General features: G+C 38.6%; 1 protein-coding gene across 8 annotated transcripts in view; it reads right to left on the bottom strand.

Annotated features, from left to right (window-relative positions):
- Nucleotides 1-12,636, bottom strand: part of diaph2 (diaphanous related formin 2) — a 371,573-nt gene that overhangs the window by 123,639 nt on the left and 235,298 nt on the right. For 7 of the 8 annotated variants that reach the window (XM_089022057.1, XM_089022075.1, XM_089022097.1 and 4 more), the window contains one exon: nucleotides 10,599-10,728. In XM_089022057.1, the coding sequence (XP_088878183.1) occupies nucleotides 10,599-10,728 (130 nt within the window). Of the gene's footprint in view, nucleotides 1-3,853; nucleotides 3,998-10,598; nucleotides 10,729-12,636 lie in introns of those variants that run through there. The other variant, XM_089022114.1, reaches the window with a different exon arrangement.

Here is a 12,636-nt window from a genome sequence, read left to right as displayed (position 1 = left end):
GATATGAACAACGATCTGCACATACACCCACACCTAAGGACATTGTTTTGAGTGTTCAAACAGACAGCCATGAATGTTTTTGGAATGTGGGAGGAAACCGGAAGATCTGGAGAAAACCCATGCAGGAAGCCAGAGCGGGGATTGAACCTATGACCTCTGCACTGTGAAGTTGACGTGTTAACCACTTGGGTCAAGAAACGTAGAATATTGGCAATGTTCAAGTACAAAGTTTCTTCAGCAGTTGTAAATGATCAATTTCACATCTTGTGGAAATCCTTCTTTTTTCCCAATCAATAACATCATTAATTTTATTGATTGACAATTTATATTTTTTTTCCTTTCCCTGTTCTCATGTTGGAGTTATAATATCCAACCGGATTCACAGAGGTTTTCTAGTTTACACACAACTGGCATAAGAACGCTATAGTTAAGTATACACGCTTGTGTAAAGAGATCCTGTCACGCTTCATGGACCCATTGTGTGGGCTCGCACACCGCGCACTAGTTGAGAAATCAGTCTCTAATTTCCACCATCAACCCAAGCTCTTCTGAATTTTCCAAATACATGTACACCTCTGTGGTCCTTGTGAAATCGTGTCTATTTTGGTGATTCCCAGAACTTTTTCAGTTGGTCAGTGAGTTTCATCGACTTGATGAGATGAAATGAATGACATTGCCCCAGAAGTGGTGCGGGGGCGGGGGGAGGGGGGGGGGGTGACAGGAAGGTTTCAATGTGCTCACTGACTGGAAGAGGCAAATCAGGCAACAAGGCATTTGGCAGCGGCAGCCGGAATACATTATGAATTATTTAATCGGAGGCGAGTCTTCAATCTAAATGTTGCAAAGGTATGTTGTGCCATCATCACCTATCATCCCATGACGCGTTCAGTGAAGCAAAGTGTCGGGACTACCAGTGTCACGCTGACAGATGACTTCTAGCCAAAGTGACCTCACAACAGAGAGTGCAAATATAACGCATCACATTAACTTTAAAATTGCAGCAATATAATGTGACTGCCATGTGGTAGCTAAAATCTAGCTTTTGATGCTATTATGATGACAATGTAATTAGCACTCTATTATTCATGTTACACCTGCAAACATCCTGTGATTGTGAGTGTGGCTTCAGATTTTCTTTCTTGCTTATAGAATTAAGACATAGCTTTGCATTTACCACAAATGAAAAAACACCCTACAATGGCATCAAAGGGTAGTTTACAAATATATGTCACTTTACTACATTCTATTTTAACATTGGGGATGCCATAGTAATTAAATCACTGCATGAAAATGATTGGTGATGAATTGTTTTTTGAAGTAACTGAGGCAAAAATGGACATACTGGACATCATTTGATGGTGTCCTGCCACTTGGAAAACCTGTTTCTAAAAATAAGTCATGCATTTATTGAGCTGTTTGGTGTTATGCCTCGGCCTACATAAAAATGTAAACATTTTGACTTTTTGTACCCTCCATAGCACCCCCCTAAAATAAAACGAATAACAGATGTGGAAAGATTAATATCCTCTCACAGCGATAAAAGGTCAGATCAATTCTTACAGCGAGCATATTTGTCTTCATTTAGCAAGTGGATTCCAGTTGACACAAAAACCTCTTCAGAAACATATGAATAACACACTGTATGTATTAATAAAAGTCCAATAGAGCAGTGGTGAGGCCAAAACGAAGAAGACTTTTGGGCTTGAAGATGTATTGAAACGAAAATTATGTCACTTTTTAACATGAAGAGGGCACAAAAAAGACAAAGTAAATGTATAATTTAAATGACAATTGTTTGCCTCAAAAATGAGGGTGAATGCAGGGCTAACCTGAAGGAAACATGCATGAATTTGACTATTCATATGACATATGTACGACATTATGTTTAACTTCCATAGCTCCATCAAATCTCTGGAAGTGATTCCCCAAGTACCTAGAGTTCGATCGAACCACTGCAATAAGTAATGACACTCAGCATTTAGAAAATGCCCCACGCTTTAACATTGATGTGAATGTCTACAAAACACTATATTTTGCTTTTCAGCGACACCTGTATTCATGCACATATTTGCATTTGGAGGTGGATTGACATAAGTTAGGCGATTGAAACAATATGTTTATTTGTTCAGGTTCTGCAAGAATGAGCATTGATAAAGAGAACAGCAGAAGACAAACAACACCAGGGTTGTTTGTACAGTAATCATTTAGCCCAAAGGAGCCTTATCCTCTGTTTCCATCTAGGCACCATTTAAAAGAGGGGCTGTTAGCTCGCAGGCAAATAGCCTATATTGTACATTCAACAGCTCTAGGCTTGGATGTCTAAGCCATCATTGCATACATAGTATTCTCCAAATGTAGGTCACCCCCCACCCCCAAGGAATAACAAATCTTCACCTTCGAAGTAGCAGTAGTAAGTTGGCAAAATGTATCTTGAGGCAGAATTATCAAAAACAATTTTGGTGGAAGAGAAAACAGTTCTCATGCTTGATTTTTTTTTTCTCGTTACATCACTTCTCATGGAGATGGAATTCCAACTGTTGTTCTTAAATGTAGGATCAACTCTAGTTTCATCCCAAATAATGTTTACATGTCAGAAATATGCTAGTCAAAAGCTAAAGTGTAAATATGTCAAGCAACTTGAGTCAAGTCATTACTCAGTTAAAGCTTGTTCTAAGTCATGTTGCTTAGTCAAATGGCAATTTCAAACTATAAACAAGATGACTAGTCAAGTCATGTCATTCAGCCTGTTAATTGAAGTAGTTTAGATACCTCTTTGCCAAATGTTGGACTATTAAGTTGCACGTCATTCAGCCAAACTTGAGTTAAGTCATATGACTCAAGTCCATCAACAAAACTAATTCCATAGAGTAACAAATAAGTTCAAAGCATTCAACACATCTCATTGTGTTATGCTTTGATGGGTGATGCTCCTCAAGTTTACAGCAAAGGTTTCAAATAATGGGCTTTACATGAAACATAACACACATTGCCTGCAATTGTTTTGGCAGCCCTGCCTGAGAATGGTCGCTCGCACCATTATGACTTAACACATCAACATTGCAGAATTGCACAAAAGGCTCCCTGACGATGAACACAGCCGACACCATCAGGGGCTTTATCTCATGGATGCCTGCAACAATCAATTCTATTCCTCCTTACCCCTGCTTCAATTGCTGGGATAAAAACAGACTTTCTGTGAAGGAGATGGTCTCAGCTGTTGTGCGATGCCGGGTGAATGAGAGAAAAACACCTTCGCCAAGACAACACTGTATTGTTGTCCATGGTAAATAATGTGCAGCCTGTTGTTTTTATTTGGTCTACCGATAATGGGAATAATAAAATGTAATATTTGTTTTACTACAACCACACTATTTACATGCATTGTTGCATGTAACATTTTATTAATAATTGTGTGTCATACTGTACAAACTTATTTGAATTAAAATTGGTTCAACCAACAACAAATTTATGATAAAATGAAGTCACATTCATAGATTAAACATGTGTGTATAGTTTTCCAGATGATAAACCACAGATGACAGTGGTCAAGGCAGACCCTAAAAATACAATCTCTCTGGTAAATATTGCAATCCAGCAACTGAATATCAATAGATCAACAGCAAGGCTTGACAGCGTGACATGCATTGCCTCCAAAAGGAACCGGCAGCAAACTCTCAAGGCAGGTTGGAGTCGTAAGGGGTGGGGGTATTTGAGGTAAAAATAGAGATGAGGCACTCGCCGCAGGCCATAACTTTAAATTACATATTGATGCAGCACATGACATAAAAGACGCGCTTTAGTATCCAAAATCAATTCCCACCTGCATTGATAAGCGGGGATCGGCAAAAGCCACCCAGTTTATGACAGCATTTCAGGCACCGACACATTTTTCCTCAGAGTGTGGTCAATAGAAGCAATGAGGGAGCGGTGGTATGGCATTCCGCATACCAGCACTTCACAGCCAATGATCTGGTGTGAGTGTGGGCAGATGACATGTCTGGAAAGATTGGATTGGATATGCCTTAAGATGCTTGTGGCAAACTACAATTGGCAAAAAGAGCCAGGTTTTTTTATGATAAGATTGCTACAACAGGCATCACACATTTTATCAATATAATTAATTTATAAATATACTTGCATTTATTCCACTTAGAGTTTAAAAAAAATCCAGGACCTCCCCATATATTGCGGGGGCAATGTATACATAGAGCTATGGGCGACGGGACACAGCACTGCCCGGCACATCAGTAAACGAATGTGACTGTGAACTGTCTAGCGTAATTGGCAACAAGGCCCAAATTACACTTATGTCAATACTGTGTTGACCTGTGTATGTGGAAGCATCGAATAAAAATATGCCCCCCTACAAAAGCGCCCTGACAATTTCATAGAGGTGTTGCTTTTCAGAAGCTATTTTTTCCCTTGCTCATACTTAACTGTACTTAAAACAAAACCAAGTGTGGTCCTAATTTGATCAGGGTGTAGTCTTTCATCCTTCTGAATACAGCCTGAAAATGAATGCCACTTGCATAAAGCCACTATAGGTTAATTTATATATTCACTTATTGGAATAATGCAATCACTATCATCAACACTTTGAAATGCCAGCGACAAAATACTTCTAAGCTTTTATGTTTTTTTTCTATCTATAGATGATATTAATTCAAGCTTTTCTAGCTCAGTTTGTATATACTATGAATTTAAATTAGCACAGACAAAGCCAGAGAAGACACTCTTGGCTTAGAAAATAAAACACATTACCAAATAAAGTCAGTAATTAATAAATACTGTTGTTTTAAAAAATGAAATGATCCACTGCAAGTGTGTTGCAAAACTATATGGTTTAAACCGAGCAACTAACCATTACAATAAATAAATAAATAAATAAATAAATAAATAAATGATTATCGGTAGGAGTCAGAGATCTCCCTGGAGAAAACTCAATTTCCTGCTCATGTGTACACCAAACCTTACAATTATCTGTATTCTTGTCATAATCTCCTGACAGACAAGTTGGAACACCTTTCTCCAGGAAGTTATTAATAGTAACTTGCAAAGTGTCACTGCGATGAATACATTGTTTAAATATTGGAGATCTAAATCAGTTTTGCTTAAGTATGATGAATGGGTTGTGAAAACAAAAATAGGAGAAGTCGTTCAAGAAGCAGCAAGGAAATCAATCATCACGTGGTCCTCTTTGTACATAGGCCTCTTCGCCTTTTTTTCTGCACCAGTATCAGCAATCTTAAGAAGGAAGCAACAGTTGATGTATAGAATCAGTCAAGTACTCAAAAGAATGCTTTCTAAGGAAGGAAATTCCCATGTATTTTCGTATGAAATGAGTGTTTCCAAGTCAAGTTGTTGACATATCGCACTAATAATAGTTTTTTGAAGTGTCTTTGGAGGGGTCATTGAGCCGGGCCGGCCTCCCAAGGGCCTGGTTGATGAATCTATCTCATGCTTGATCCGATTTGGCTACTCCTCCCATATGGCAGGGGACCGAGGGTGCTATTTGAGGAATGGGAAGACGGTTCACACTGCAGCAGGTTGGTTTTCAGACTAGGCAGGTGTTGTAAATGTCCAGGAGGGAAGGGAGTGAGACACCACTTATCTTCCGCGAGGATGTTCTGAATGTAGGGCAGTGTTGGACTGCGGTTGGCAACAGCAGATTTGATTAAATAGGTGGCAATGCAAAGTACAAGTCATGGCTCAGCGGGGTGATGGAAAAGCCTACACAATTGACCTCCATACTTAGCATGCTAGCAATTGTTCGGGTACTGTGGAACTCTTATTAGTGGTGGATTGAGAATTGGTCGTAGATATTCATTCAGTTCAGGTTCATTGCAGGGAAATTATGTAACAGGATTAAAAAAGAAACTGAGGACAATATTTGGTCTGAGGACAATATTTGGTCTTCCTAAAAGGAATACAACAATAATTAGTCCAGTGTCTTTTTTTAATACTCTTTTTAAGATGAAGCACAAATGAAGTACCGGGAGGTTGAGGAAGAAACACACATGACTAATCCACCCTCAAGCGAGAAAAGGAAAACGAAATGAAAGCAGGACCATTCTGGAAGGCATCGCTCATCCGGAGCTGGTGGCTAGACAGGTCGGTTTCCTAATATTCCTCATGACAAACTGTCCTTTTCCACTGCTGACCTCCCCGATCCTTCTCTATCACTACCTCAAGACCGGGGACGAGTATCCCTTAGACAGTCGGTGAGGAAATTGTTTCCATTTCCAGCCATGTCTGTGAAGCTGCAATGACTAATGGTTGTTTGGACTTGAAGCACAAGTGACAGACATACCGGGAAGGACAATAAGATGTGAACATTTGAACTTCATTTCCACTTTTCCATTTTCAATATTGTTCGGTCAAGAATAAGGTGGAGACATATAAATACTGATTCTAAGATCAAATATTGTTTGCACTTGTCTTGATTCATTTGGGAGTTGTGTTCCCCATGGACAGATGTTTTGCATCCAAATGCAACACACTGATACTCAAAAGCAAGTGTAAATAAAAATAACAATAAAAATAAATAAAAAAAAAAATAATAAATAAACAAATACCATATTTTCCGGTATATAAGGCGCACAAGAGTATAGGGTGGACCCCAAATGAATGGTGCATTTTCACACTTCTTCCATATATAAGGTGCACTGGCCTATAAGGCACACCTTCATTGAAGGAAAAAAAATCCAATTATAAAACTCTATATGAATACAGTATACAAAAGTTTTCCAAATATAAAGCACACCACATTATAAGGCGCTAGAGTAGAGGCTGCAGCTATGCACTACTTCTACAGGTGGCTGCCGACAGCAGTTGTGAGTGTTCGGTTTAAATTCTTGCTTCTTTCCTGGTTCGGTGTTCAAAGAAGTTCAGTGATAAAAATATCAGTAACGACGATAGATGGTGAACAAAAAACTACTTTATTCTAGTGAGACAGAAAAAGCACACTCTCGTCTAGGTAGGAGCGAAGACATGAGCACACGGACAAAGATAGGAACAAAGAGAGCGAGCTCCCGCTCTGACAAGTTTTTGAATGTCCACAGCAGCGATCTGTTGTCCAATCAGGTACGGACAACTCAGTGTTGGGAGGGTCTTAGATTGAAGTTGGAGCCGTTGCTTCTTTGCAACGACTATTGAACTAATAAGCTTGATAATGCTATTAGACTGAAATTAAACGTGCAATAATCATAATGTGTACTAAGCTAAACATGAAATAACCTAATATGTTTACTAATGTGCATAAAACACTCTATCAGTGAGAACTGTTCTGGCTCAGTATTACTTCACATATAATGTGCACCTGCATATACGGCGCAGGGTCATCATCCAAATTTATACTTATAACTTTTATACACCAGCGCCTTATACACCGGAAAATGCAGTAATCGATGATCACACCACAAATGTGCAATGCAATTGTACGCTCATTTCGGTTTGATAATTAATTGTGATTATTCTCATTTAATTACTTAACAACAAGTAGGTCACTTCTTTCGTTTGATGATTTTAACTCACGTGATTAATACTACCGATAGAATTCAATATGTTCTTAAAAAAAATATAAGGCACAATACCAAATCCGGCTGCTCAAAAATCAATCAACTTGAAATCTGAATCCATTAAACACAATATACCTGTAATCTCATGTTAACCTTAAGCCCCTAACCCCAATAATGAAAATGTTTAATACTACGGGCTCATGAGCAGTGATATTGTTGCCCAAAGTAAGCCTATTTCAGCACAAGAGGAACTCCTCTCAACCCAACGAACACTCGCAAGTCTATTGAAACAGAAAGACAAATGATCACTTCTGCTTCACTGGTCATCCAGAAAGACATTTTGTCGAATACAGAGCCAAGTACATCCATGAGTTTAAATGGAAAGCGGGCGCTGCTTTATTATGCTGCAGTGCTTTGAAATGAATGTGGATAATAGATATATTCACAGCATTATTAATACTCTCAAAACCCCCCTGCGGCCCCCAGATTCTCCATTTTCTCTCTCTCCGAGGCACCAAAGTACTTTGCCCTTGGCTAAGTCTTACACTAAATAGATTTATGAGAGCATTTGTGTCATATATTCTTTTTTTCACGCATTGTCAAGACAGAGTGTCACTGTGGTACTCGGCACCCAGACTTTGCATTTGTATTGCCTCTGGAGTGATTTTAACGAGGCAAATTGGCCCATGACACTTTGCGAGATTGGGCTGCTGATATCAAAGTGAGGTTGCGGTATGAAAATATTGACTCCTATGGTTAACGTCACAGGATTATGGTCTCAATACCACCTACCAGGACAGAGAAAGTCAATAAAGCAAGAAGGGCACAATATATCTCCATCATCATTGGCCATTCACATCGTTGCAAAGAGATAAGCACACCCATTGATACATGAAACCAGATGAGGCAGCAGAAACCGGTCCTTTACGGTACTTTTGCAAACTGAAACAATTGACAGGCTCAAACGGATGCAAGTCTGGTGTTTTACAGCATGTGCTGTCTTCCAGGCAGCAATCATTGTATGTGAGATGATTAAATGATCTTGTCATATCTCTGCTATTCAGGATATTTTTTTTAATTTAACTTTAACCAACAAGATGAAATCATTCATACAATTCCAAAAATATCTACTCGCATATTCAGATGAAAAAAAAAAAAACACCTGCAGAAGCTCTTCTCGTCTGTGCTGTATGTTGCATATTTAGCAATTTGACAAAGAAAGTTGACCTGAACATGAAGAGTAGACATCTAACGTAGAAGTGGAACATTGTATACTCCAGTCACTCGAAATTGGACAATGTTGTTCAAAGATAAAGACAAATCTTAGTTTCAATGTGATTGAATATAATACCATTTTTATGATTTTCTCACAGAGCTGTCTCTGTCGTCCTTGAATAGTTTCGAAATGACTTTGGCATGAGTCACTTTTTCCAACTGTTTTCTAATTGACTAAATTACTTCAATACATTTTACAAAGCTGATTAACTTGAAAGGAAAAAAAAATGTTGCCTATAGATTGCTGCCGGAGTCAATTATGTAATCTTTTGAAGGAGATGAAATGAGTAATTATGATATTTGAATGAAATAATAAGAATGCACAAATTTGCTCAAAGTACGACAAACAACTCAATTTTACTTTATTCTCTGAACCAGAGCTGTGGTTAAGTTAATTAACTCCAAATGAAGTTACTTTCCTAAAATAAATGCTTTGTTGAAATAGATATGTCGGCACATTATATTTCTGTAAGAGTAAATATAGATGTGATCAAAACATACATTTTTTTTAAATCAGAAAAGTAACTCTGTTCTCGGACTATTATTCACAGACTTTTAAGTAAGGGATCAGCTGATACTAAGTATGATATTGATCAATTTTGAGCTACTCACCAAGGATTATTAAAATAATAGGGTCATAATATACAGTAAAGTCTCGTTATATCGATATTCAAGGGAGTCCGAAAAAATATCGATATAACCGGGACTATCGATATATCCGACCCTATTTGCATGTAATTTTCTACGTGCGTGCATAGAAATAGTATCGATATAACCGGGACTATCGATATATCCGATATCGATATAACGAGACTTTACTGTATTTATGAGGAAAGAGTGGAAGTATGCTGTACTCCACATATGTAAGTTTCTCTTTGGTTAAATGTATTAACATTGTAAAGAGCAGTACATTGGGGAGACTAAACACATTCTCAAAAAAAATACTTTATCAACGTCACAGGGATAATACAAGTGGGCCTCAATCGGCACTACATATGCACCTAAAAGCTAGCAACCACTCATTTGACGACAATGCGGTTAACATCTTAGCGAAAGAACATAGATAGATTGAAAGGGGAGTAAAAGAAGCGATTTTCATAAAACAGCTAAATCCTTTATTAAACCGATATGGTGGGGTGAGGTTCAATTTAGATCGTTCATACAATAGCCTACTTAGGCAACATAGGATTAGTAATACTGATGAGGTGATATCGGAGGAAGTGGGGCAATCAGCCCAGTCGTTAGTCAGTACAATAGGAACAATGAGTGGAGCCGCAGGGAGTAGTCATCTGCCCCCCCCCCCCCACTTGACAGCAGGGACCTATCATAGCAGAGTGCGGCACCGCCATGTCTGGACAGTCGGGATATATATATACGGCCTAAACTACCAGTAAGACTAGTTTGCTGACGAAGTTTCTTGGATAAGAAGCGAAACGTCCGACACCTTCAAAGAAGTACAGACAGATGGACCACTCCTGTACGACCGAGAGCTTACACAGACGTATCTTTGGTTAAAGGCTGAAAAGTGTGAGTTTGGTGATAAATGTGATCAGCAGTGAAAACTATTGATTGACATATGCAAACAACATACTTTTCCAAGCAAATTGGCAGTTCATGATCCGTGGCCTATGGATTGAAGCACCGTTTCATTTATTATCTCCCATTAATTCTATTCACAGAAACTACACGATTTCCATTTGATGTAAAAATGTGAAAGAGTGCTATTATTTCATATATTACATGGTAATACCAAAGACATGTCTATAAAAACACCTACCGCTCCCCCAACAGACGATTATAACATACCTTTGCTGGCACTCTCCACATGCTCCAGTTCTTCTGGAAACCTCAAAATTTCTGGGTACAAGTCGTCACATTTCTCAGCCAAAAAATGAAGCAGAGTTGTGTTCTGACTGATCGATTTGGTATCCCGCAGCTACAAAAGAAAAAAAAAAATAGATAGATGTACACTTATATTTACACACATTATTACTAATGTTTATATATTCAAGCAACTGGAGCACACATAGGTTTAAACAGCTTAGTGACTGGAGGGCAAAGCACCAGCGTTGACTGTGGTGAGGAATCAAAACCACATTTAAAAACAGATTTTCAAAAATATGTTTCTAAAAAGATGATCCGTTGTTGCACAGTGAAAGCAGAACCTTAGGTTTGATTTCAAAAGAGATGGAAACCTACTGCTTACCCTAATGCAGGGGTGTCAACATCTTTTTTTTTAAGTCTTCTTTTTTTGCCACATTGTAGTTATGGTTTCCTCTCGAGGGCCGTTATGAATTTGGGGAACCCATTCGAATGTTAAAATCCCTTCAAATATTACATATAGAGCACACAGCAAATTAATGAATAACTTGTTTTCTCCACTGTGAGACTAATAAAGGCATATCCAATCCAATCCAATCCAAATCTGAAGTCAAGAATAATGACTTTTATTGTGGTTGACATCCAAAAATATGACATTTTGGCTCAGATTTTAGCAATTCCCTAATGGAACATCACATGATGGCAGATGTTCGTCAGGTACAAATTGACTTCTCAATCATCAGCTTCTAAGTCCCCAATGTGTTATTTTCTTACGTACAGTGATACCTCAGTTTACGAATGCTTTATCTTACAAACTTCGCCTTACGAACATTAAAATGGAGAGAATATAATCTTAGCATACAAACTAGTTTTCGCCAAACGAACCAAACCACACGAAGCGCCAAGGTGGCAGGCGGACTCGTTTTCGGCGGAAGAACACCAAACCACACGGTCGAGAGCCAGGGTGGCTGGCAGTGTAGTTTACATCACCCCTTTCCTTGAGTGCATATGTGGTTTGTTATCAAGGATACTTTTGCTATTATGGGACTGAAAAATAACCCACCACAGGGTAGTGTTCAACCGAAGATGACACAAAACAAAATTACAAACAGAAGAAGGAGATCATTGAGAAACACGAATGAGATGTGCATTTGTGTCACTTAGCGTCCCAGTACTAGTATGTTATGTCGACCATTGCTACGTGTGGCTGAGGGTGTTTCTGTGTTGTCTAAGCAACAGTCTCAGGCAATAGAAGCAACAGTCTCAGGCAATAGAAGCAACAGTCTCAGGCAATAGAAGAGGTTGAAAAACTTCTGTTGATTTGGATTAATGAAAAGCAGCTAGCAGGGGACATTGTGAGTGAGGGTATTATCACAGAGAAAGCACAGCAACGTCACTCGGATATCATCAAGAGGCAACCTGGAAGTTCGTCATCCATTGACAACTGCCATCACAAAGGTAAATAAAATGACATTATTATACAGTACAGTTTATTTCTCTAGTCACAACACAATAGCACATTTATTATACATGAAATAAGGCCTATTTTGTGTAGTTTTAAGGCTTATTTAGTCAAAATTGTGGGTACTCTAGATGTCTCCCACATTCCAAAAGCATACATGGTAGGCTGATTGAACTGGGTGTGAGTGTAAGCGTGGGTGTTTGTGGTCTGTGTGCGCCTTGCGATTGGAGAGGAACTTTTTCAGGTTTCCCCCACTTACTTCTTGAAGGCATATTAGATAGGCTCATATACAGCCCATGACCCTTGTGAGGATAAGCACATCAGAAAATGCAAACATTTTATCCCCTCAAAAATAATGAAAATCATGGTTCACTTGTGGACAGCTATTTACAGCAAGTTAAAATGAAATAAAATAAAAAATAAGTAGCTTTTTGGGGTTTGTGTACTAATGCTGAACACACCATTGTGTCAGTAGAAACTCTCGCTTCACACAGTACATCCATCCACAGAAAAAAAAAGTTATGCCACAAGCAACCCCCGCCATGATTGCCAAGCTACTCG

Source organism: Hippocampus bargibanti, linkage group LG02, assembly GCF_051943395.1.
Source record: "Hippocampus bargibanti isolate YZ-2025 linkage group LG02, ASM5194339v1, whole genome shotgun sequence".
NCBI lineage: Eukaryota > Metazoa > Chordata > Actinopteri > Syngnathiformes > Syngnathidae > Hippocampus > Hippocampus bargibanti.
Note: the sequence above shows the minus strand (reverse complement) of the source record. Positions and strands in the feature narration are given on the sequence as shown.